At 40.8% G+C, this 26,958-nt stretch overlaps 2 protein-coding genes and 1 long non-coding RNA gene across 3 annotated transcripts; 2 read left to right on the plus strand and 1 right to left on the minus strand.

The window, feature by feature from the left end:
• Positions 1-863, minus strand: LOC308076075. The gene is made up of 3 exons (XR_013932248.1): positions 725-863; positions 268-312; positions 1-130 (listed from the first exon to the last, which is right to left on the minus strand). It is a non-coding gene; the product is annotated as an uncharacterized lncRNA (long non-coding RNA).
• A 7,540-nt stretch (positions 864-8,403) lies between these two features.
• Positions 8,404-10,711, plus strand: LOC308075968 (peptidyl-prolyl cis-trans isomerase NIMA-interacting 4). Its single transcript, XM_080416016.1, has 4 exons — positions 8,404-8,537; positions 8,773-8,843; positions 9,521-9,640; positions 10,389-10,711. Exons 1-4 carry the CDS (start codon positions 8,501-8,503, stop codon positions 10,545-10,547), a joined length of 387 nt encoding a protein of 128 aa, XP_080272142.1. The 5' UTR covers positions 8,404-8,500; the 3' UTR covers positions 10,548-10,711.
• A 982-nt stretch (positions 10,712-11,693) lies between these two features.
• Positions 11,694-26,313, plus strand: faf2 (Fas associated factor family member 2). Its single transcript, XM_080416684.1, has 11 exons — positions 11,694-11,779; positions 13,184-13,252; positions 13,413-13,547; positions 14,539-14,615; positions 14,709-14,847; positions 15,834-15,919; positions 16,133-16,224; positions 17,548-17,725; positions 20,544-20,715; positions 24,143-24,286; positions 25,027-26,313. The coding sequence occupies exons 1-11, from the start codon at positions 11,717-11,719 to the stop codon at positions 25,207-25,209; spliced, it is 1,338 nt and encodes a 445-aa protein (XP_080272810.1). The 5' UTR covers positions 11,694-11,716; the 3' UTR covers positions 25,210-26,313.
• Positions 26,314-26,958: the final 645 nt, after the last annotated feature.

Genomic DNA, 26,958 nt, shown 5'->3' on the forward strand with positions numbered 1-26,958 from the left:
AGAGAGTTTCAGCGCCATGTTTCAGTTTCTCTAAAACATCACTGAGAGACTTGTCGTCCTTTAGACTTGTCGTATTCAGTTCATGTACCAAACGTTTCAGGTCCTTGGCAAAGGCAGCAATGCAGTGACACTATAAGGGACAAATAACAGGGCCTGGTCAGGGAGGGGACTTTTGTCAATTACAATAAAATGTGTTAGTTGAACAGAAGAAGAAGAACTTGCATGGACCATTCTGAGTGCTCAATAATCAACACATAGATTACTTACTGCTTCTTTACTCATTTGTCTTGTTGGCTTCTTAAAGTGCAGTCCCTGTTGAAATGGAGATAACAATTATTTTATTATTATGAATCCACTGGATGGTTATGATAAGATTATAATGATCAGATTAAAACCTGTTTTGCCCAAGTACACAAGCTCTACACTAAACCTGATTCTCTTCAGTGCTGCATCTGGTCACAGTACAACTTTACAGACTAAAATCCTGAGTATTCGTTTAACCGTGAGATGGCAAAAATGTACATATAAGAGATGTTAGAACCCCTCAATTGAACTGAATTAAGCCACAGACCCCCATTTAAAATGATTCTGTCCTATACTAAAAGGGACCCCCTGGAACACCCTAGAGGAACCCCTTGGGGTCACTAGCTGGAGCCCCACTTTGAAAACCACTGCTAGAGAATTTCAAGATTAATCAAAAAGATTCGTCCACAATGCTACTTACAGATGCGTGTAAATTAAAGTTTTCGATTTTCTCCAGGTTCTGTAAGATCTCTCTCCTGTTGGCGGTCTGATCAGCCTCATGATCAGCCTTGCAGAGATGCAGTAGGACAGCTACAATCACCAGGTACTTCATATTCAAAACCTTTTCTTCTCTCTCCCTCTCTTTCTGTTTGCTTTTGAAGTCTTGCTTGTGTGAAGTGATGGTGACTGCAGTCTGAACAGCCTTTTTAAGAGTAAAGAAAAGGAAGCTGTGGTGTTGTCTTCGTCTACACGTACGCCTACAGTACGTGGAAATAGTAATGAAGTTTTGGCTTTAATTGGAATCTTATCTTTATCGTTGTATCCTTCCTACCTGCCCTGTGAGTTTCCACAACTTTGTATCGCAGTATAGGTAGGTTGTAGGTAGCCTACATCAATGCCGCTCTGTGAATCACAACAAATAGCTCAAATTCCTAAACGAATGTTATTATGACTTCACTGACTGGGACATGTTTAAACATCTTGTTGTGATGCAAGTTGAGTTAAAATGTACCCCAACAACAAACCATGGGTGACCAAAAGTTTCATCAGACACAACACCTGTTAACATGAACACTGGGTCATCAGGGTTGCAACTGTATTGCCAATTAAAATAAAAGCTATGAGAATGAGTTGAAATCATACTATATCAGATCCAAATTCCAAACTTCGAATACAGAATCCCCAATTGGCCAGGGGAGATGTTGTGCTTATGAGCTTCAGGCAGTAGTAGGCCTACTTGTCAACCTGAGTAGGCATTCTATTCTATAATTTGTATATACATATATATATATATATATACATCTCTGCTACTTTATTTACACTGTATAGCTACTATAAAATAAAGGCTCAGAAAAAGCACCCCCAAATAAATCTATAAATGAAGTCATACAGAAGTAATATTATTGTGCCAGTTTAGGTTAAATAAAATATAAATAGTTAGATTGAAATTGCAGCAATAACTATCTGCCTGTCTTTGCTGCTCACTTCCGTTTCTCCGAACAGCCAATCAGAAAGCTCACTCCTCACTAACCTCAACGTTACCAGGCTTTCCACAGTACCTGTGGAGAGCCAGGTTTCCATTACATGTTTTTTATATTTATATGTATTTTATATTTGCCATTGTAATTTAATTAATTTATGTATTCTCATGCCATTTTGCAATAGGGCCGGCAGTCAAAGGCTATGGATATTTGGGGGTCCTTGGCATTGAAAAGTTTGGGCACCTCTGTCCTACCCGACACTGGTTTCTACATTTCTCAAAGGAAGAGTAGGGAGACCAAACACTGCAGATGTAGTATGTATTGACATACTATTTAATGGTATTGAAAAAAGAAAAAAGGGAAAAAAAGATGAGCACTGACTGTATAGGCAATTTGGTGTGATGGGGACCCTGGTGTGACTTGAATAATTTACAGAAACTTAATCAAAACAAAACATTGACTGCAAAAAAGAAACAAAAAACCTCACACACAACACTTTTTGTGTCTATCTTCCTGACTCCAAAATGTGTGATAAATCATCTAACTGATTGAATTTCCAAATTTTCCATCCAAAAAGTTAATTTTAGTCTGGTACTGTAGGTGTTTGCAGTTCCCATGGCTGGTGTTAACTCAATACCATCAAAGGAAACGGATGCATGCGCAGGTGTCAAAATGAAGGGGGCAGAGGGAAAGACCACATCAAATTCATATCCATGACAGCAGAAACTTTTAATGGAAGGAAAGTCTCCTTGACTAAAGTGCTCCCTAAGTCCTATGGCTGGTGACCAGAGAACAAGTAGTTCTGTCAGAGATCCACTGAGCATTGGTGAATGAACCTGACATAGACTCTGGTTCATCATTCTCTCCCTGTGAAGTTCGGGTTTCTGTGTGTGTTCTATTTATAACGGCAGGGTTTCTGCGGGTTTTGTGCATGGCATGCATGTAAACATTATGTGCATGCAAGTGAGAGAGAGAGAGAGAGAGAGAGAGAGAGAGAGAGAGAGAGAGAGAGAGAGAGAGAGAGAGAGAGAGAGAGAGAGAGAGAGTGAGTGAGAGTATGTGCCGTGAATGACAAGGGAAATCTCTGGCTGACTAATCAGTTGATTGTGTGATGATACTGGTACAAGTGCATCCTGTGTTTCCATTGCATGCAAACTCCAGTGGTGGAAGAAGTACTCAGATATTTTACTTAAGTAAAAGTAGCAATACCACAATATAAAAATACTCTGTTACAAGCAAAAGGCCTGTGTTCCAAATGTTACTTGAGTAAAAGTAAAAGTACAATATTGGCATCAAAATATACTTAAAGTAGGCTACCAAAATTAAAAGTACTAATGTTTGAAAATAGCTGATCTACAAGCTCACAACGCGTCGCGATGCGACGCGTTGTGAGCTTGTAGATCAGCTATTTTCAAATAGCCTATGTATAAAATAGGGCTAAAGTGGTTAATGTATGTTTACTTTTATAATATATTAATTTATATCTGCAAAGTAACTAGTTACTAAAGTTTTCAAATAATTGTAGTGGAGTAAAAGTACAATATTTGTCTGGAGTGGAGTAGAAGTAAAAGTATTGCAAATTGGAAATACTCTAGTAAAGTAAAAAGTAACTCAAAATTGTACTTAAGTACAGTAGGCTACTTAAGTACATGTACTTAGTTACTTTCCACCACTGCTAAAATCTGCTATCACATAAAACGTACTCAGTCTTGGTGAGAAGGGAATTCATAATGCATGAAGATACTCTAATTCATTAAACAGCTTGATTTAACAAATAACATTTTGAGCGACACAGTCATACAATGAATTCACTAAAAAACATAAAAACATCAAATATAGGCAGGATACAAGGTTTCTGCCAGACAGCGGCAGTATGAATGCAACATTGTGTTATCACACAAGTGCACATTTTCTGTCTTTCAATTAAACGTGTATTAGTTACTGTAGATCTTACTGTTGGTTCATAGACTGATTCATTTGACCAATGAGTCCTTCTTTACATTCATGGTGCAATGTATTCCAAAGACCAAGTAGGTTGGAATCTCTTCATCCCCACCTAGTGTTCTTTATGTTGATTATCAACCAGAAATAAGATGCCAGAAAATTGCAGCAAGCACTCAAGCCCTATAGGTTGTTTCCTGGTCAATTGCAAATATGAGATGGCAGGTTTCAAGGCGGTCCACTCCTAGTGTGTGCTCAAACTGTGGCTGCAGGTCTTTTGGACTGAGGCCTTTCTCAAAGTGTCCCTTAATGTCCTCAAAGAGAGAAGACCCGATGTCCTCTGCAATGAAAACACAGAGAATCAAACAGTGACCAAGGTCTATTTCCCACTGGTCCAACTCTATATGACATTCCACCGTTATCCTCCACAACACCAGTGGTGGAAAGTAACTAAGTTAATTTACTTAAGTACTGTACTTAAGTAAAATGTTGAGGTATTTGTACTTTACTTGAGTATTTCCAATTTCCCATACTTTTACTTTTACTCCACTACTTATCAAAGGCAAATACTTTTACTCCACTACAATTATTTGAAAACTTTAGTTACTAGTTACTTTTCAGATATAAATTATTATATTATGAAACATACATTAACCACTTTAGCCCTATTTATACCTGGGCTATTTGAAAATAGCCGATCTACAAGCTCACAACGTGTCGCGATGTGACGCGTTGTGAGCTTGTAGATCTGATATTTTCAAATACTTTTGTACTTTTACTCAAGTGCATTTTGAATTCCGGACTTTCACTTGTAACAGAGTACTTCTACATTGCAGTATTAATATTTGAGTACCTTTTCCACCACTGCACAACACACACACAGTTATTACCCATGATGCACTGGTCCCTCAGCGCTTTCAGCGTGACGACGAAGCCTCCAGCGTCGCTGAGGTGAAACTCCTCCTCCTGTGGGTCACTGTCATCATTCCACTGTGACCACTGTGACCGGGGTGAAAGTTGGAGAGCAGCACGGGCCGTGTGGACCAAAGCCTCCAGATCCTCCTCATCCTCCTCTTCCTCGAAGTCATCTGGATACTCTCTGTGCTCTGAAACGTCATGGGCCTCTGCAAAATGTAAGGCACAGGTAGTGGTGGGAAAAGTACTACATTTTTTTACTTAAGTAAAAGTATCAATACTGCAATGTAGAAGTATACTCTGTTACAAGTAAAAGTCTGGAATTCAAAATGTACTTTTTACTTAAAAGTACAAAAGTATCGGTATCAAAATGTACTTCAAGTAGCAAAAGTAGAAAGTACTCATTATGCAGAATGTCCCATTTCACGTTTTCAAAATGTCTACAAATATTTTGAAAATGGCAGATCTACAATTGTGAGCTTGTAGATCGGCTATTTTCAAATGGCCAAAATGTATATAGGGCTGAAGTGGTTAATGTATGTTTTGTAATAATAGTATAAATCTAAAAAGTAACCAGTAACTAAAGTTTTCAAATAAATAAAATTGGAAATACTCCAGTAAAGTAAAAGTACCTAAACATTTTACTTAAGTACAGTACTTGAGTAAATGTAGGCCTACTTAGTTACTTTACACCACTGGGCACAGGTCAGAATTGCACATACACATTTACACAAAACATTGTTTTAGGGCGCGGTCCCACCGCACTTTTATTTTACCTATGGGGCGAAATCCGCCTATGCTTTGTCAATGCAAATGCGTGGATTCATGGTCTTGTGCATTTTTTCCATGAATCCACGCATTTGCATTGACAAAGCATTGGCAGATTCCGCCCCATAGGTTAAATAAAAGTGCAGTGGGACCGTGCCCTTAGTGTTTGTTTGCACGTGCACATATGGTGAAACAAAAACGTGCAAACAGCCTAACTCTTCCATACCATGAATGATAAATAAAGTGCTCGGGTGGTGCAGGGGTAAAGTCCCTGCCTATACCACCACGGAGGTTGTGCATTTGAAACCTCCGTGGTGGTAGACAGGGACTCTACCCCTGTGCCAGCCGAACCCACGGAGGTTGTGGGTTCGAATCCTCCGTGTTGAGTCTGTCGAACGCCTACACGAACACAATTGGCCCGTGTTCGGGGGAGGGAAGCCGGGCGGTGAGGACGTTATTAGTCATTGCACGTTCTCCTATGACCTACGGGCTGGGGCGGCACCTGTCAACGGGGAGTGTTGGGTGGTAGGAGTAGCACGAAGGCTCTACATCCTCCTGTGTTGTCACTATGTCCAGCAGTGACAACACAGAAATGTGTGTGGGTAGGAATCAATTGGCATGACAACTACCTCCTGCTAAATTGGGGAGAAAAAAGGGGTACAAAATAATTGGCTACTCTGAATAATAAAAAAATAACAATAAATAAACAGAAGATAAATCAAATTACTCATTCCATGCTTATGTTAAGCTAAGCATTCTGTATGTTTTTTTTTGTTGGCTTTTTTTACTTCCCTGGCCCTGTGTGATATGGACCATGCACTTGTTCAAGGCTCCCCTTTTTTCAGCGAAGGACAATAGACATAACTATGATTCCATGTATGTCCATTATGTCAATTTGAGGTCTATTCGAATTTCCAATGCATGTAATGCTACATATGTCATGTCTCTCAATAAGGTTATTTGACCTAATAATGTACATGGTAAATGTATTCTATTCTGTATCAATGGTGTGTAGGACTCCTGACACTTCACTGCAGGGATTATACAGCTAAAAACTTTGTGCGCTTTACCAAAAGGCTCGGTAGAAGTGTTTTCCACTAGAGAGCTGACAGGAGTAGAGTGTCTCTGCTCACTGAGGTCTTCAAGAGAGGACAAGCTTTCATCATCATCATCAAAATCCTCAGAGTAGTCCGTTTGTCCACCAACACTTATCGCATCTTCGTTCTCCACATCTCCAGAACGGACCTCCATACTGTCTTGTCCCCCTTCCGCTGTGTGGGACTGACCGATTGGATCTGTGCTCGCGACGTTGTCACTGTCCTGGTTGGAAATGATGACTACCTCTGTCTCTCGTTGCTTCACATATTCCCTGAGCCAGTCTTGCACAAAAGCAATGCCAAGTATGGAGGCGGCACTGGGCCTGCTTTCTGCGTCGCGGCAGATCATCCTCTGGATCAGGGAAGAGATGTTGCCGGAGTATGCGTCAGGCACAGGGCCGTATTCTCCCTTGATAATCTTGTAGAAGAGACTCAGCAGGTTTTCAGCTGTGAATGGTGGTTGGAGAGAACAGATCTCGTACAGCAGGCACCCAAGAGCCCAGATGTCAGACTTTGAGCTGTATGGGATGTCCTGACAAAGCTCCGGACTCAGGTAACTGGGTGTCCCGACACATGTTTGTGCCATTTCTACCGTGTTGGTCAGAACTTTGGCTATTCCGAAATCTCCCAACTTCACCACGCCTCTTTTAGTTAGTAGTACATTTGAGGTTTTGATGTCCCTGTGGAGTATTTTTGCTGTGTGTATATAATTCACCGCCATGGTAAGCTGCACAAACCACATCATTATAGTGCTCTCTGTAAAATATTCATTTGTTTTCCTCCCTTTAACTTTGTCATCTAAGGTTCCCCCGTCACAGTAGTCCATCATGATGTAGATGAATCCATCATCGCAGTTCACAAAAGCATCGCTGCATTTGACTACGTGAGGATGCTCCAGTTGCCTTATGATTTCAGCCTCTTGAAGAATGGCCTTCTGTGTCCTTGTCTTCTTGGACTCCACCACTTTTATTCTCTTTACCGCGTGCATGCTCTTGTTCTCCACATGTCTCATCAGAAACACGTCTGCTACACCTCCATGGCCTAGGAGGAAGATATTCTCATACTTATCCATACTTAAGTATTTTAAGTGTATAGGGTTAAAGAATAGGCAGCTTAAACAAAGAAAAAGAGGGTAAAAAGTTTAAAGACAAATAAACCTAAAGTAAGTGCTATAATACGAAGCCAGCAGTCACTCAAAAGCCAAAGCAAAGGAAACGAAATGGCACTCTTGTGTTTACAGTCTGTCTCATGGTTTACTGTCATCGCCATAGTAACAGTTTAGCTCTGCCCCCAAGCCCAGGTATTGAGATTCTATTGGTTAATAAAATGTATTATAACCAATAGAAACCCAGTACCCGACTTTGGCATGGCAGCCCTGTACCTGTGATCATGTAACATGTTAACTGTTGTTAGATGACTCCTAACAGTTATTTGAGCTCTCTTTAGCCTACACTCTGACCTGAGGTGGCCCAACCAGCAGGTAAAATAGTAGTGGCGTAAAATGGTTGATTATAGCATCAAATACATAAATCCAGTAGGCTAATTAAAATGATCAAGCAAAGATTGCCCTCTTTTTAACAACTTGAACCCCATATGGTTGAGCGGAGTCCCTCAGGGCTCTATGCTGGTGTATTTTCTGTTTTCTGTTATTGTGGGGAAAGCTTTCGCAGGAAATTAGCAGATCGACAAGCTCACAACGCGTCGCGCTGTGAGCTTGTAGATTTTCAAAACTTTTCCCCACAATAAGGATGCTTGGTTAAAATTTAAATGTCATTGCACTTAAAGTAATATTAAACAAAAAATGTTTTTTTTTTTTTTTTTTTTATCCATTAAGCCTGATTTTAGTCTTCTTCATATAATGGCAAATAGCCGATCTGTACAACCACCAGCTCACAATGCGACGTTTGTAGATCTGCTCCTTTTGTGTCCTAGCTGCGCACTGACTGCGCGCAGTTTCACGCAGGTCTTTCACAGCCCAGAATGGACACCTCCGGCTGTACTGTTTCCAGTGTTGCTGCTTGAATTTCGGGACACATTCATTTGATTATTATAACAATGCCTCCAAAGGGGAAGGGTGGCAAAGGTGGTAAAGGTTAGTCTGATGTCAACCCCGATTCTAGCTGGGTTATGATCAATTATTAGCATTTACTTATTTAGCAAGCTGCTCTTCTTGATCTGCAGTTCTAAAAGCTAGCTAACGTTAGCATGATGCTGCTACCTAACCTCACATGTTGTCATATACAGTTATAATACAGCATGCTGCGTGACACGTTATAGAAACATGTCATTCAACACATGTGTGTGTTTACTTGTTTGTTATTGTACAGGTGCAGCTGCATCAGGAGGAGGAGACACAGACAAAAAAGAAAAGGCACCAAAAGGAGGCACAGCTGTGAAGGTAAGAAATACTGGCCCCTGGAATAATCACTTAAACTTGTACACTCTCTTCTTATTGTTACTGCTTATTGGGAAACCAACTCAATACTTGTATATAAGAAGATCAGGTGTGATGATTGCTACTATATATGTCTATGAAATTAATTCAAGGACCCCAACGGAAACAAGTCCGCAAGGACTTTTTTGGTCGGACCTTTTAGACAAAAGTATTATAAATGTAACTGTGTTGTTTTACATTATTTTGCCTAATACAATTTTCAATCAATCAATCAATCAATGATGATGACCTCATACCACGAGATGTTAGTGGTTACTCACTTGCCATCAATGGATATAATTAGGGTTGGGATTTTATACCAAAATGTCCATCCAGTTATCATGTATGCTAGCATTGGTGTAATTACATTTCTGGAGAAGATCTATATCTGTGTGTTTTCCATTGAAAGGGAGATTGGTACTTTAAGTAACTTGTCTCTACAACTCTGGGTCAACTGGCAAAATATTGGTTTCTATGTCAGGGAAAGAGGTGGTATTTGGTGTAAACACAAGTGCTTTTGGAGCTTTAAAATGTATAACAAGAGTGATGGCATGCAGTTATTCTACACTTCAATCATACTAAAGTCCAAAGAAGCCTACATACTGTATTGACCTCATATCTGTGTGCTCCCCTCCCTCAAGGTGCGGCATATCCTCTGTGAGAAACATGGCAAGTGCATGGAGGCGATGGAGAAGCTGAAGGCTGGGGTTCGTTTCAGCGAAGTAGCAACACAATTCAGTGAAGACAAAGCCAGACAAGGAGTAAGAACAATTGGTGTTCCTTGGTTTTATTTTACTTTAAGAGCAGTTTAAACTTAATTTACTATCAGCATTAGCTGCTACTAGCCTTGTGAGGCTATGCTATCATTGGAGATGAGCATGAAGTTTGATTGTGATGACGTGATGAGAGAAATACAGCAACATCATGGCTCTACGAATGTCTTCTGCTGCTGGCAGGTTCAGGATGAAGTCTTAAGGTCTTTGCTCAAGGGCACCCGTACTTCTTTTCTCCTTTAGAGTTCGAATCCAACTCCTGTCATGTCTTGCACGTCTCCCCTTTCTCTGTCCATGGTTTCCTCTCTATCTAATTAAGTTCAAAACTGCTTTTCCACCCTTAAATCCTGATTGTGTGACCCGTTGTGTTGTTTCAGCTGTTGTTAGACTGACAGCAGAGCAAAACAGACTTGTACTTGAGATGGCTTTTAAAATGTCTCCACTAGATGGCACAATTAACCAACCCAGTTACTGTATGTGACAGCATCAAAATGCAACCAATTGTCACTGTATGCTGTCATAGATCATGGTCATCTGTGCTCTTTGTATTTTGGGCATGTCATTAAAGGTACACACAATAAAAAGTCAAACAATTAAAAAGAAGGAGATCGGCTATTTTCGCTATTCGTCATATACCAACAAAAGTATATAAGTGGTTAAAAACAGCAAAACAATCAATATTATTCATACAGTGTAGTGATTTGTGTGAATGGCTGATTTGGTTTGCTTGTGACAGGGTGATCTGGGCTGGATGACACGAGGTTCCATGGTGGGGCCCTTCCAGGATGCAGCATTTGCCTTGCCTGTCAGCACTATGGATAAACCTGTGTACACGGACCCCCCCGTCAAGACCAAACATGGCTATCATATTATTCTGGTAGAAGGCAAGAAGTGAACTGGGAAGCCTCTACTTTTCACATGTGGACATAATTACAGAAGCATTTTTTTTAGCACATTGATTTGTGTAATTGCATTGTTTACTTACTGTATCGGCTTCATATTTTTATATTTCTCATGATCAGTTCACAGGGCAAGATCATTAAATGGTAAACTGCGAAATATTGTCAGATGTGTCTATTTTTTTTACCAGAAAACATTATTAAACGAACACATTATTTATCTTATATTACCTCAGATGAGCTCTGTGTGTGTGTGGGTGGGTGTGTGTGTGTGGGGTGAAGTCAGGAAACCATAGCTAATTCTGGCTATGGTTCCCTGACTTCATCCCTGGGGGGTTCAATCTTAACCTCTTATTACAGTACAAATTATTACATGTTGTGTAAATGTTTCCCCCAGATGATTTACATTTTGCTGTGGGGGATACAAAAAAATCTAAAAAAATAAATGCAATAAAAATACAAACTTGGTAGTAGTAGTACCAAAAAAGTTGTACACTGAACATTTTAACACATCCCCAACGATAGGTGGCAGTGTATGCATTACAAACTATCTAGTGTTCTACATCCCATGGCCCGGAGAGACGGTATGTTGCAGCGTGATTGGCTAGTTCTCCAGACAACTTTAGTTTGAATAAATTATCTTAAACAACTACCTTTCTAATATTGACATATTGTCTAAAACCAATCTGGGAACCTATTCGATTAAAAAAAGATAGAAATTATAAATATTTGCCTCTGGGGGCACCACCTAAAATAAGAACTCTGTTTGGCTCCTCACCTTTAAATAATTGTATTGGATTAAAAATATAATATTTGCTTCTGAGATTAAGTGGAGTTAAAGCATTAACAATTGGAAATATTCAAGTAAATACCTTGAGTAAATGTACTTAGTTACTTTACACCACTGTGACAGATTTAGATAAGTGAAAAAAAACAGACACTACAGTATGCCTACTGTGTTTGTGTGACACACACACACACGCACGCACACACACACACACACACACACACACACACACACACACACACAGCCACACGTACGTTGCCTGACAACCCCACTAATAGCCAATCACAGCACTAACCGCCCCTCTGGGCAATGGGATCCGGACTCTAGTAAAGTTTCCGTTGGTCCTGCTCGCTAAGCGACTGGCGAGGAGGAGGTAAGATGGCGGCGCCAGAGGAGCAAGAATTATCCCAGGCGCAGACCGAGAAACTCCTCCAATTCCAGGTCAGAACAGCCTCCGTTCACCGCTGACACATCACCGTGTTTACTCCACCAGAGTGTCCATACAGAACCCTTTGTATATAACCCAAGTTAAAGTCTGTTGACGGTCTTTTTTTTTTTTTTTGCACAGTCAACTCCAGCTCCCCCCGACGTTACAGGGGGATTTATACTTACACCGCGGCCGGTGTCGCGCACCGACAACAGCCGATCTACAAGCTCACGACACGTCATGCTGCGACGCGTCGTCAGCTTGTAGATCTGCGTTATTTTTTTGTTTCCGCGCGACACGGCGCGCGGCCAATATATAAAACTCGGGCTTTTACACCCGTCACAGCTAGCGTTAGCTAAGCCCAGCTAACAAGTTAGCATGGACCCCCGTGATGGGCAACAACAATAATATAGCCTGGTTGTGTCTGATCCGCAGGGGAAGCTGTGGTCTAACTTCAGTTCACTTAGTTGACTGCTTTGACGAGGTGGCCCGACGTGGAGGGGTTTATTTCACTTGTTTTTTTTTTTTTTTGCTTTCATTTAGCCTGCTAGGGTTAGCGTTAGCATGGGAACCAACTGTCAAGACAGCTCGAGTTGGTCAGGATCGGATACAACACAACCATTGTCCTGTAAAGCAGATGTTGCATCATATGACAGCTTGAACACTTGTGTCATCAACTTGTATTATGTTTTCTTGTTCTTCGGACTTGCTAGGGTGGGGTGGGAGGTGGGGTGGGGGGGTCGATGTTCCCTCAACCCAACCCTAACCCTCTACCCCTACCCCAATCTCTACCCCTACCCCAATCTCTACCCCTACCCTAACCCCCTATCCCAACCTCTAACCCCTAACCTCTACCCCCCTACCCCAACCTATACCCCTACCCTAACCCCTACCCCAACCTCTACACCCACCCTAACCCCAGGGAACATAAGGCTGGCCCTAGTCTATGTCCACTACAGGTAGATGATACATGCTGGGACCATAGTTATAATATAATATATCGTATGGAACACAGAACAGAAGCCCCTGTTTTTTCCATGATGAAAAACCTTATTACCCCTTTTCATCTGATTCCTAGATTCACAACCTTCACAAGACTCACAACCTAACCCTTTTTTGGTTAGGGTTATGATGACGTCTTGTAAATGTTATAGTTCATGTTAACTATTAATGACGTACGTGTGTGTGTATATAATCTCACCTGTAGTGTACACGTTTATATTTAGGCTACATGACAACCGAACCTGGTTAATATTCTAGATAATCCTTTTGATACCTGGACACAGTAATTCCATGAGCAGATAATTAGGCTGACAGAAATCAGGCTTAATTATATTCAAGCATTTACTGGAAATTGATTGCATTTTGATAATTAAAGAATTTCGCATACAGCTTAAAATGATTTTGATTCTCTACAGGACCTGACGGGTTTGGAGTCCATGGACCAATGTCGTCGTACATTAGAACAACACAATTGGAACATAGAGGTACGTTCTGAAATGACAGACCAATATAGACTATTTTGTTCAAAACATGCTGCTGCATTCACATGGGAGGAATGCAGAGGGTGTCGCATTATTCGCATTTTCATTCTGGTTTAAACTCTGGTTTGGTTTTGGACGTGATCGTGTGTGTTTTGTGTTTCAGGCTGCAGTACAAGACAGACTCAATGAACAGGAAGGAGTCCCTAGTGTGTTTAATCCGCCACCCGCCAGGCCATTACAGGTCAACACTGCAGACCATAGAGTGTATAGTTACATCGTCTCAAGGCCACAACCCAGGGTAGGTTGCAGAAGTCCTGGTGCATGCATCAGAATTATACTCTCTTATCTGCAATGTCATGTGGAAGGATCACTAAAGCCCATGATGATACAAGCTACTTTATTTGTCTTTACAGTATTGTGTGGCCATATGAAGTTGGAAAACTGAAGTTTATGTTGACCAAAAATCATGTGATTTTATGTCCTGTTCTTAATTGTGTTATTACTTAAAGACTGTCGTGACGTTATGATGGGTGATTTAAGGTTCCAAGTTTGAAACTTTCTATGGGAATTGAAGGGGAAAATATTGGGGTTATCAGAAAGCTTGGGCCCAAAGATTAATTTGCGATGCAGCTCAACACTATATGTCAATCTTTTCTAGCTATTAATATGTAATAAATATTATGTTCACTTCTCACCTTATGAAAATCTGGGGACATAATGTAATTTACGTTTAATGGCCAATTGGCCATCCCCATGCTCAGTTTCAGCAATATTAGGGGCGGCCATTGCTGAATGGGTTCGATTCCCGGCCCCAGCAATGTGTCGCGGTGGCCCTGAGCAAGACATTTAACCCTTAACCACACTCCCAGTGAGAAACACTCAGCTGGGTGCAGCTGAAGTCTTCTTCCTCTATCTATCTATCTATCTATCTTAAAAACCATAAAAGCATGTAGTCCTCAGGCTCAGACAGTACAGTAATGTGGTACTCTGCACATGTGATGCTGCCAATTTGTCTGTACATGTGATGGAGGACATTGAATGCACAGTGCATGGTTGCAATTTAAAAAAAAATTACACCAAATGAGGATGTTTTTGCTAAAGCATGCCAAAAGGCCTATTCAAATTTACTGTAAAGTTTCTGATTCTGACACTTTGCAACTCTAGTGACCCGTGTTCTTCATGTGACAGGCGAGCTGATCTTGATTTCTTTTTTCTTTTTCAAATTTTCAGTATACCATAGATCTGTTTACCACATGTTTTTTTTTCTTCATTTCTCTTTTCTTTTACAGGGATTACTAGGATGGAGTTACTACTTGATAATGCTACCTTTCAGATTTACATATTACACACTTCTGGACATATTCAGGTTAGAGAATCACTTCCAGTCACTCTCATAACCTCACATTTGAGTTTTCCAATACATGAGGGTTATTAATTTGCGTTTGTCTCCCCCTACAAGGTTCGCCCTGCGGTTCGTCAGACCAGATCCTCGTGGTCGTGTCACAGACCCCGTTGGGGACGTTGTGTCCTTTATTCATAGCTTTGAGGAGAAGTATGGTCGCTCACACCCAGTATTTTACCAGGGAACATATAGCCAGGTGAGTCTGCAACCTTCACACTACAACTCCTCCATATGAAATTAGATGTAATTGTTTTCCAGTGAAATCAGTGCTGAATTGCTTTCCACTAAATAACTGTGTACAAAATGTCTTAGACACCCACATCTCCTTTGTGTGTAAGCCTAAGACCACAGAGTGCTTCTGGTTAGTTGCTGCTTTGCCGCGTCGCAGACCGGCAACAGGATAGTCAAACATTTCTCAACTATGCTGAACCACATTTTGATGGCTCCACCTCCTGCCGCAGCGGTGAAAGCGGCAGTCACTCTTTGCCTCAGACAATGCATGGAACCTCTCTGCTTTCTCAGAAGGCGGTAGCAGAATTCCACTGCTGGTGTGAATTCAGCGTTAAGGCCTTGTAAGCTCTGAAAAGCCAATATATAGTGTGATAAGACCAGATATATAGTGTGATAAGACTAGATATTATCTGTTTCTGGTTATCGTAAGATTGTGATATAACTTAGAGGCCACATTAAAGTAAAATGATAGAATAGAATTAATTCAATTAACTCATTAGGTTCTAGCTGAGTGAAATGAATGACAAATGCCTCTACCTGTTTGGTCATTACATCTACATTTCTCAAAATGTTGTGTAAATATTGTCAGAATGCACATAAATGTCGGCACATTATTGCTATCAAGACATTCAAAAGTTGGTGATATTTAATTTGGTCAGTATTACTCAGCTACTGTGTATACTGTATGTACATTTAATTTAAATATACATAATATGGATCCTGCACCCAATGCTCTTTACTGTTTGAGCACAATTAAACTGAAAGATTGGTTCTTGTCGGCAAGCAAGTGTAAATTAAGTGGGATTACCCATGCGTCCCTACCTGCCCGCTCGCCTCTCATTTAAAATGAATTACTTGGTGCCTCCATCACTCTCTGTGTGAAAAGACCTTTAGATTCTCAAATGGAAGCTTTTGTTCTTAATTGCTTTTGCCTATTCCTGCCGAATGTAGGCGCTGAATGATGCCAAACGGGAGCTCCGCTACCTATTAGTTTACCTTCATGGGGAGGATCACCAAGACACGGATGAGTTCTGCCGGTACGTTTTATGAAATATCTATGTCTGAACCTAAAGGGCTGTTATTTGTACCCATCACTGAATGTTGCTACATAACATAACAGTAGCTACTAGCTGTTGTTGTTGAAGTGCCAGAATAAACTAAAGGAAGCACATAAGCTCCAGCATTCATTCTAAATGCATATTGACAATGTTTTTACGGTTTCTTTTATTCTTGTGGCTTGTTTACTCTAGCTCCACATTATGTACAGAAGAAGTCATAACCTTTCTCAACACGCGGATGCTCTTTTGGGCGTGCTCCACCAGCAGGCCAGAGGGGTACAGAGGTAGGCATAGTTACTACTGTACACCAGGTCTTCTGCTTCATAGCATCTAGGTTTTACTGAGCAGTAGACTACTGCACACGGTCTAAACGTGCTATTAAAACTCAGGTAAATACAATAACATTTATAGTCTAATAAATGTTTTAAGTGCAAGTATAGACTGCAGGCAGGGTTTCCATAGGTTATCAAAAAAAGTATTAGAAAGTCTGAAATACCAATTTCTGTGGTCTTAAATCATTTACTTTTCAAAAAGAAAGAGATTGTGATGGATAGCTTGGGCCATTATTTAAGAATATTCAGATTGTTCGCCCTCTTGTATATGCTTCCATGTGAGTTAGTTCCCCTCCGTACTGGAGGGGTCAGATCACTGCCTGTGGATACAGTGTTGTCTGGACCAGGCAACGGCTAAACAGACAGGGTGTAGTTTAATAATAAGCGTTGTTTGCCCACCTCGTTACTTACGAAACAACATGCACCTCTGCCAGAAGAGTTTACACATAGTGTAAGCTAGCCTCATTCCCTGTTGCACTGTATCTTGTGGGAACTTGGCTAGCTTTCGCTTTAGTCCCCTTAAGCTAAAGGCAGTGTGTGTGTATGAATGAATCGTATTGTGAGTAATATGCAACCCATCATGCATTTGTGGTAATGGTTGGTGATGGATGGTAGGTGAGACGAATAGTTGAGATAGATTGATATTCAACAATATGGATATATGGAACTTATTGAAACAAAGGTAAGTAGTTACCAGCGGCGTTCAGCGCGAATGTGAAACTAGTGTTGTTCCACATCCCTTTAACTCATTAATCAAGTAGTCAGAAGAACAGTTTGAACCAGCTGCTGTACCTGCAGATACCTTGGCAGGAGTCTTTGTTCTGCATGCCTTCAGGCCCTGACCTACACGCCTCTCTTTTTATAGATGTGTGAAAAACAGTTTCTTTAACCACATTAACCCTGGGGTCCCTATTTTGGGCATGCCATATTATAGGCGAAAATGATGCTTAATTAATTTAACACATTTTCAAAAATAGAATGTTTTTGAAATTAGGCTTAAGTGGTTAAGCTTGGTACAACTAACAGCATGTAGTGCGATTACAAAGACAGGAGAGAAAATGCATTTTCAATAGACTATACAGTATAAACTAGGCTTAAGCAGGCGAACGCATTGGGAGTGTTGAGTGTGGGAATGTCAGTTTTTCACATCTATGTCCTCACAATAGAACGATAGGATTCAGGGTAAGAACTGGCACTTTAGACAATTTTTAATGGACTCTCCCATTCACTGAGTAGAGTGTAGGACTTAACGGATGCTGTGCTTGTCTGTCCAAGTGTCCCAGGCTCTGCGGGAGAACACCTACCCGTTCCTTGCCATGATCATGCTGAAGGACCGTAAGATGACAGTGGTGGGCAGGCTGGAAGGCCTCATTCAGCCAGAGGACCTCATCAACCAGCTCACCTTCATCATGGAGGCCAACCAAACATACCTGATGTCAGAGCGTCTGGAACGGTAAGGACATTTCATAACACTCACACCAGTTGTGGTGTCTGAGGATTCGTTTGGTCAGTAGTTCAGTGTTTTTCATCAGGTTGTCTCAGCAACAAATGCCAAAGAAAGTTATAGGAACATCATACTTTACAGTGAAGGGGTTCTGATCCGATGAGGGGCTGGTGAAAGCTACAGTACATCACTTAGGCTGGTGTTGAAACTCAGACTTTTAGTGATTATCGTTAGTTTGAAGGGTTTTACAGCATAGCTCTGCAGGAGGCTAACCGTCTATAAGAGGGCCGGTCTGTCTGTGTGTACGTGTTTCCGGAGCTAATCTTGAAAAACTGCTGGACCACTCGGTGCCAAATGTCAAACGCTACTAGCAGGCTAACGTTTTTGTTACTTTAGTTTTTCACGTTTTATAGTTTTTTCAAATATTTCGATTTTATAGTCGTATATCATAGATGACTGACGTCACAGGCTGGCCACATGCAGTCCTTGATCCACATTGGAGCCACACCGTTCCCATGTGGTCCCTGAGATGCACAATATTTTTTTTAATTTGCAGATTTAATCCTTGCTTTGCAGTCCACTACTTAGAGCAGAGTAAGTGGGTCAGTTCTAGGGCTCTCAATGGCTGCGGGTACATGGACCATCATCTATTCATTCAGAATGAATTCATTCCGAATGAACTCATTCCGAATAGAGGAATCTGATCCACTCACCTGTTTACATGGGACCTGAATAAAAGTATTCCTCGTTTACATGACCAAAGCATTCATTCGGAATATAACTTTTGACATGCGCAAAGTGGTTCCCGCCTACGCCCGGGCATGGACCAGGGGCCACTACCCGGAGCAGAGCTTCCCCTGGTGGGCATGGGAGGAGGCAATGAATAGCCCCCTTGTGCCTCCGCAGCGGAGGTCTGTCGGTCGTAGACAGGCCGGTAAGCAACGCACCGACTCCTGGCCAGGCAGCGTTGTATGCGGTACAAGCCTTTATTATCGCCGTTTTAATGCAAAAGTAGCAGATCTACAAGTTCAGACCAGTTTATTTTTTTGTATTGGTACCAGACACGGTAAAACGTAAGCTAGCCTATACTATTTGTCACATTTCTCATGTAGGTACGATGACGTCATCGCGCATTCGCACATGGTCATTATAATAATAAATGGAGAGAGAGAGAGAGCAACACTACAGTCTATGAAACAAGGCACGCTCATTTATGGCAAAAGTACAAAAGTATTGGCATCAAAATATACTTAAGTAGAAAGTATAAGCTACTCATTATGCAGAGTGTCACGTTTTTCTTGTATTATTATGAAAAAGCTTTGAAACATGCTGTAACTCATTCACTGTGACGAAAACCCTCTTTCTGCGCCGAGTAGCGCGCGGTGCGCACACGGAGAATGCGGAGTCTGTCGCCCTAAAACACAATCGCCCCGGGTCAAAATCCAGCGACCATGGAGCGGCCGTGGATGGCCCGCTCAAAAGGTGCGTGGGGCGTAGTGTTTTGGGACGACCGTTCCGGCTGCCCATGTAATGAATTGATTAAGTAAAACTCATCTGTTTTCGCTGCAGCTGCGCCCTAATAATGTAGTTTTCATTTATTTTTGTTCACGTATGCTATTAAAACAATGCAGCTATTGCAGTATTGGGCCTTAACATGTGATTAAAAATGTATACGTATTTGGCCCCTCATATATAAAATAAATGTAAAATCTGATTTAAACTTGCAGCTGATCAATGCGTTTCTGCGTTTACGTGTGGACAGGGATTTAAAAAAAAAAAAAAAAGATCCATATAAGTGTAGCCTAGGCCAGCAATCCTTGGAGCGTCCGTTCTCCTGGACAAGTCTGGGCTTAACCATGGCTTATTAAATGACGCTATAGAATAGAATCATTCATTTTATCCCGCAGGAGCAACCGTGGCCGAATTAGAGATTTGATAGGTCATTTTTGGACAATTCTGACAGCACTATAAGCACGGACATGCGCAAAGGAATGCATGTATTCCAAACAGAGAGGAGCGTTCGGAATAAAGTGTTTACATGGTCAATTCCGATTGGTATATCCCGATTCAAACGGTCTATACCACCCCTCCTAACCCGAATGAAAATTCATTCGGGTCAGACTGGAATGGAACATTCTATTCCAATTGAGGTGTTTACATGAGCATTTCTATTCTGAATGAATTCATCCATTCATTCATTCCGAATAGAAGTGTATTCATTCCGAATGAAACTGTCCATGTACCCACAGCCATTGACTGGCACAGGTACACTGGTGTTCTGTGCTCTTGAAGCAAAAATGTAAGACAGTGCTGTTTGAAGCATAAAGGACCATACCGATGTTCAGTACATGTCATTGTTTGTTCATGACTTCAGCCACATGTCGTATATGAACGATAACAATTTCCCTGTAAATTTGCTCGTTTGCTTTTTCGCCTTTCTGTCATTAAAATGTTATAGAACTTGCCGGAATGACTGGGTCAATGTTGGGTAAACCTTTAATGCTCCCCCTTCAAGATCAAATGTGACTTTGCAGTGTAAGCAACAATTTTGGCACCGCTTTTCAACAATCAAATTGTATAAAGGTAGAACAAAAATGGCTCTCGCTTTTATACTTATGTGGCTGAAGTTGTGAATAGACAAATGACATGTAGTGATGCCGTATGGACATTCTTAACCACTTTAAACCTGCCGTCACTATTTTGGGCATGTCATTATTGGGCGAAAATTTCCCAAAATTCCTAAAATAAGACAAATACACAAGGCCAGCGTATCCACTTTGGCTGGAGTGAAAGTAGTGGCTGAGGTTGATGCTGAGGTTTGTTGCAGTGAGGAGAGGAACCAGACGCAGGTGTTGAGGCAGCAGCAGGACGAGGCGTACCTGATGTCTCTACGCGCCGACCAGGAGAAGGACCGAAAGAAGAGGGAGGAGGAGGAGCAGAAGATGCAGGAGGAGGAGAAGGTGCGACAGAGCGCCTTGGCTGAGGAGAGGAGACTAAGGGTGAGACATTAACCATCTACACACATGCGCATAATGAACCAGCTGTGATGATGTAGAGCTACATGTTGTTGACAAAACAAAACCTTGTTTAGATCATTTTTGCTCAAATTTGGCTTTTGCGATTTGAGCATTAATATTTTTTCCTTTTCATAATGTCTTTAAAAACACAGACTTGAGTTATAAAACTAGAGGTGTGTCTGAGATATTGTTTTTAACCCATTAAGACCTGTAACGCATCTGTGTCACTTCAGATTTCTTTGGCTATTCAAAAATAGCAGATATACAAGCTCATAGCGCCGCGCTATGAACTTGTAGATCTGCTATTTTAGAAAAATCTTGAAACATTTTTTTTTAGATTCTTTAAAAAAAAACTTATGATTTAGAAATCATTTTAAAGAATCGCCTCAGGTCTTAATAGGTTAATTAGCAGTGTGGTTTTGTAGAAAAAAACTATAATGGGGTGTAAATCCTGAGGGGCGGGCACATTTACTTTGCATTTAAGTTGACTTGTTGTAATGTGTAAAGTCTTGGGTGGTTTATTGTGATGTTGTGATTCTAAATTAAGAGCACCGTGCTCAAAAGACCACGAACGGCCTATCAATGTGTGTACATCTCTCATATGGCAAAACCATCATTTGTTCAGTGAATCTGTCAGTCAAGTTCCTACAATCACCCGAGGTGCAAAATGAACAAAGTAGACAACTCGCCTGAAGAAGACATGATATGAGAAAAGAGCTGATTACACTGCTTCATTCTTATAACCTTGTATATTACCAGACAATTATCACGGAATTAACATATTCACCATTGTCATTTGAATTTTGTAGTTGGTGTTTTAGGCTTTGGTTTTCAAGTCATAGGTTACATTATAATAATAATTGTGTTCCTTTGCTTGTAGTGGGGGTATTTGGTATATATTATATTTACATATGCGTAGAATTAATTATCTGCGTTTAACCACCTAACTATTAGGAGCAGTGGCTGGCCGGTGCCTGAAAAGCATCTGTCATTTTTGATTTTTGCGTTGGCAATTCAAAAATAGCAGATATACAAGCTCACAGCGCGTCACTTCGTTTCGCGCACGAAATCTTGAAAGTGTGAGAACTACTGATTTAGATGGCATTTGTAGAATCGTTTTTCCATGTATTTTATGAGCTGGTGCTGCACATAGTCATGTTTGCGTGTCAAATGACAAGCCTATGCACACTGAATTGTTCAATTAGATCAAATTGTATATCTGGGCTTCAAAGTCTGTTCAGTTTATCAGCACACACTCATCCTGAAATGCATGGTGTTTGTGCTGCTGGACTGACTGGCAAATTAGAAGGTAATAAACGTTCCTGTGACGCAGCTAACTCTCCATCATTCTGATATAACTCTTCACGAGCGTCAGTCCGCTTGTACTGTAAACACATGAGTCATCCGTCATCGTTGCAGCATGTCAAAACAAACGGCTGTGAAATCAGTAGTGCACTCTCTCTCTCACATGGTGGCGTTTATCAACTAGCTTTCATTTCCAGCACCGTCACTTCAAAAATAGAACGGGCGACTCCGTCAATGCCTCGTCGAAGCAAGTGTCAAGCGTTTAACTCACTGGCGAGTATCGTACTGTGACAAGTGGAGAAGATACTGCTTGACGCCCTGTCAAACCATGTGCTATTTGAAATGCAGGCCACCTTCCCTGCAATATGGGCCGGTCTCCATGATCAACTGCTTTCAGCACTATACTGTAGTATTAAATTCAAGGCATTGTGGTGCACCGTTATGTCACACATGAAGCCACGCCACTCAACCACTTTTCAGAGAGAGGTTAGTGCTGACTGTGTAAAATTGTGAGAGCTGCAGAGTGCAGCAGCGCTGCCTGCGTTGCTATTGGCAAATTGTTTTAATTGATGTGCGGCCCTGAGTAAGAGTAAAGAGGGTCAAAATCTGGCCCACAGACCATCAAAAGTAAGGCCAATCACAGGTCGTGTTATATCCATTAAGTCACAAAACAGAAGAAATGCCTGGTGACAACATTGTTGTTATGAAGCACTTTTAAGTATTTATAGTGATCACCATTTCCATTTGGCCAAAGGTGACATAGACCATCACCGCACTACACACATGCCCACAAGCAGCCAGTTTATATAGAGGGCGACTTTGCCTCTGAACACCACACTATGATTTGTGAGACTTCATTCACAAACTGAACACATGGTAGTCTCTCAAACCAGACTACTGTATATCTCTTCCACAATCTTGGAATGCTACAGTCAGTCTGTAATTCACCCTGGTAAATGTGCCATCAGAGCTCTTTGGAGCGGAAGGGTATTTGACCAATCACAACAAATACACAAGGCTCACACAAATGTTTTTTTAAATATCTTAAAAATATGTTTTTGGAATATCCAATTCTTCCAAGCAGCTAGTTACAGTTGATAGGCTTCGATAATTTGATTTCCGGTAGGAGTTATTTATGTGACTGCTCTCTGCTGAGGTCAAATGGAAGTATTTTCGACTCCTTTACAGAGCTTCCAAGTATAGACTGGTAGGTTGAAGCATTTGGAAATTGTGGGAGACAACTCTCCTCTCACTTAACCATCTATAGCTAATAGGGATGTTAACAATTAATCGATATAACCGATTAACTTCAGTTAAGAATTTAGTAGATTAAAGTTATCGATTTTCTTTTTTTTGGGCTACTGAAAGGTACAGGTATGGTGTGTGTGATATCAAATGTGAGCTTACCATAATCACAGTAATCCTTAATCATATTTCATCATATTCAAGGGCTTTTGGAGAGGGAGACTCCATAGAGCACTGCAGAGGGGAGGTGTGTGTGTCTGTGACCAGCTGATGCTCGAAAAATCGTGGTCACAGACACTGCCATTTTGCGCAGACTTTTATAGGTTACACGTTTGAGTATAACACCCAGAGAAACGTCTGTGCCTCGTGTGCCGTGAGCTAACTTGATGTTATGGGTCAAATTGTTTAGTCATTTCTTGTAAATTAAAAACATGGTGATTGTTGTTTATAGTGGGGTAAAATGCCACCATATTAAAATGCAACCAAAGTATTTAATTTGCTACTGTTATATGTTTGCATATATTTAAATTTTGCAAATATTAAAGTTTTGGAATTCTGTTTATTTCTTTCAGATACATTTTCTACCTGAATATAACCATATGAGATCAAACACGAGTTAAACGCTGCACTTTGTTAAGAATGACATTTTATCAGGACTCACTGAATTTCCCTGGGACTCATAAAATGTCCCCTGGGACCACCCTTAGGTCCCGGGACCCATTACATTGAAAACCTAGCAACATCACTGGATGTGACATGGAGGCCATGCTCTTTTTCCTCTTTGTTGTTGTTGTCTTGTTTCTTATCCTCAAACTGTTCAGTGTGACTTCTAACATGGTTTGTGTTTGCATGTCTTCAGACACTTGACGAGGAGAAAGAGAGGAAGTCGGAGTGTCTTCCTCCAGAGCCTGCTGCAGATGATCCAGAAGGTGTCAAAATAGTGTTTAAGCTGCCCAACGACACACGAGTGGAGAGACGATTCCACTTTGGACAGTCTCTGACGGTGAGGAACACTCGCATAAGGGCTTCATCATCTAATCCACTATTTAGCTAAAGACCCAAAAGAGAAATTAGATGTTTGCCCGGGACCCAAACTAGTGAAAATAGCAGATCTACAAGTAAGTTCACAACGCGTCGCAGATCTGCAGCGTTGTGAGCTTGCAGATCTGCTATTTTCACTACTACTTAAACGTTTTTTTATTTATTCATGGAAATTCTGAGGTTCTTTTAAATTTTATTTATGAAATACTATTGAAAGGTGTGTATATATATATATATATATATGTATATTTAAATGTAGGAAACGAAAAAAAGGGATATATACTCGCGACCCATAAAAACTGGTTATCCCACTGTTTGGGAACCAGTGATCTAATCCATGGTTCTTCACTTGGTGTCTGGCATTTTGTTTTGAAATAGAAAATGACTATACTTCCAGGGCTGACCAGGCCGACAAAAGATGTTTAAATTGCAAAGATAATTGATGACAATGACAACCATTATAACATTGATGTTGTTAATTGAGCTCATAATAAACTCTGGATTCGTATGAGACTCACGTTCTATCCATAAAGACATTAGAGTCCTTTACATTTTGTGTTGTGAGCAGTGAGTAGATCTGGTATTTTCCAAAAATGTTTACAAAATGTGAAAGATTTTGAAAATCTACCCAAGATTGGTACACCAGGGTTAATGTGGTTAAGGTAATTAACGTAGTCACTGTTTTCTCCTCCTCCTTCTTAGGTAATACACGACTTCCTCTTCTCTTTGAAAGAAACCCCAGAGAAGTTCCAGATAGTGACAAACTTCCCTCGCCGAGTGTTGCCCTGCCTTCCCACTGAGGATCAGCCCAATCCCCCCACGCTGAAAGAGGCAGGACTGAGCCGCTCTGAGGTCCTTTTTGTTCAGGACCTCACAGACGATTAACACATAACATACCTCCACCCGGAAGAAGCATACTTTTCTTTACCACCGACCCATCCTTATTTTTTTTTGTGTTCCTCTCCTGTTAAATGGCCATTATGCACAAGGGATCAGTGAGACAAAAGCCTAAACCACCACCCCACATCCAGTCCAGATTTGGTCTTGTTTACAGGGTTCCCAATAGCCTGGAAAGTCTTGAATTTTATCCAATAAATGTTGCTTCTTTGAAGTCCTCTCCGAACTCACGATCTCTGCATTTGTGAGAGCAAAGACATTTCTTCATGTGTATCTGTACTTTGCTGTTTGTTTTTCTCAAAGCCAGCTGTCCGTCGTAACTGTTCCCGTAACTTTGTCGACAAAGGACTAAAACCTTGCTAAAATTATGCTGAAGCAGTCGTAGCAAAACCAGATGCAGATTCCATATTCACTCATGGGCAGGGCAACCAGATGAGAACATCCTCCAAGGAACCAGGATGGAATGCGTATGTATGGATTCTTGCAATAGTCTGAATACCCCAGCTACTTTTTTTTTGTTTTAAGTCAGACAAAGTTATAATGTTTGTTCCATTTGTCCTAAATGCCATGCCCTTTTCGCCTTGAGTTTACACATGCGTGCTCTCCCTACAGTGAATGAAGAAGCGGGGTTTGACTTTCACAGTGCTGTGATTGGAATTCCATTTTCACTGTGGAGAGCAAGTGTAATACTTGAAGCGAAGGGTGGTGGATTTGTACATAAAGGAAACTTTGGGAACCCTGTTTAAAATGAGCCATGCTCTGTACATAGGTTAGATATTTAAGAGCAAACCTAAAATTCACATTAACACTTGTTCTTTTTTTTTATGCAATCAAGTTGACTCTTATATAATTGTCATGAAATGACCAAATGCAGGTTGGTTTCTATGTAAGAAGCGGACTGCCTGAAGTTCCTAAAGTTTAAAGATTATGAGGAGGGAAGAGGCCACGGCTTTTCAATGTGGCGTTATCTAGTCTAGTACGAGTCTGCCCATAGTGTGCCTGTGGTTATTCATAGATGTCTAACACCTGAATGGGCTGGTCATGTAAAGATGTAATTTTCCAACTATAAATTAAACATTTTAAAAATGTGGAGTTATTGAGGATGTACTATACTTGCATTTGACAATTTGGTTTATTGTCACCCCGTCACCTTATTGATCTAAACATTTTGCTTGGTTCAAAGGTGTTTTTTTGGAAGCGTAAGCATCTCTGGTGGAGAAATTCCAGTCGACTGACGGGTGAAGGAAGCTAGAATTCCTTACAATAATTGTTTTTGATAAATGGGATTTTTAAGATGTAGGCATTGATGTGGGTAGCTGGGGGTGGTCCGGAAATATGAGCAATGGCTTGATTTAAAATGTTTTTATTTTATTTTATCAGGACTTTTTACAAAATGTTTGATAAATGAAGGTACGGTATACAGTATATCATGACAGTATGACTGCCATGACAATAGGTTTTATTGTGCCGCTAGTACCTCTATCCCCCCCACTCTAAGGGCAGTGTCTCACACAGGGTCTGTGGGATATATCCAGGGGGGGTCCACCCCAAAAAAAATAAATTGTACTTTCTGAAAGTTTTAACCATTTTTAACATTACTTTTAATAATCAGTATTTGGCACAGCTTTACTATCCAAATTACCACTTAAACCTACAGATACTGGTTTGCCCATTTGGTGCCCATCTATTTACCTGACCCCGACTTTGATTAAACAAAAACAAAACAAAACAAAAAAA

This window comes from Gymnoscopelus braueri (genome assembly GCF_963280865.1).
Source record: "Gymnoscopelus braueri genome assembly, chromosome: 20".
In the NCBI taxonomy this organism is placed as follows: domain Eukaryota; kingdom Metazoa; phylum Chordata; class Actinopteri; order Myctophiformes; family Myctophidae; genus Gymnoscopelus; species Gymnoscopelus braueri.

Excerpts from the sequence above, each read along its gene's own strand:
- faf2 (XM_080416684.1), top strand. The coding sequence starts at position 11,717 with ATGGCGGCGCCAGAGGAGCAAGAATTATCCCAGGCGCAGACCGAGAAA. Across the intron at positions 13,548-14,538 it reads TCTCAAGGCCACAACCCAGG|GGATTACTAGGATGGAGTTA; the intron begins GTAGGTTGCAGA and ends TTTCTTTTACAG. Across the intron at positions 15,920-16,132 it reads GACACGGATGAGTTCTGCCG|CTCCACATTATGTACAGAAG; the intron begins GTACGTTTTATG and ends TGTTTACTCTAG.
- LOC308075968 (XM_080416016.1), top strand. The coding sequence starts at position 8,501 with ATGCCTCCAAAGGGGAAGGGTGGCAAAGGTGGTAAAG. Across the intron at positions 8,844-9,520 it reads AAGGAGGCACAGCTGTGAAG|GTGCGGCATATCCTCTGTGA; the intron begins GTAAGAAATACT and ends CCCTCCCTCAAG. Across the intron at positions 9,641-10,388 it reads AAGACAAAGCCAGACAAGGA|GGTGATCTGGGCTGGATGAC; the intron begins GTAAGAACAATT and ends TGCTTGTGACAG.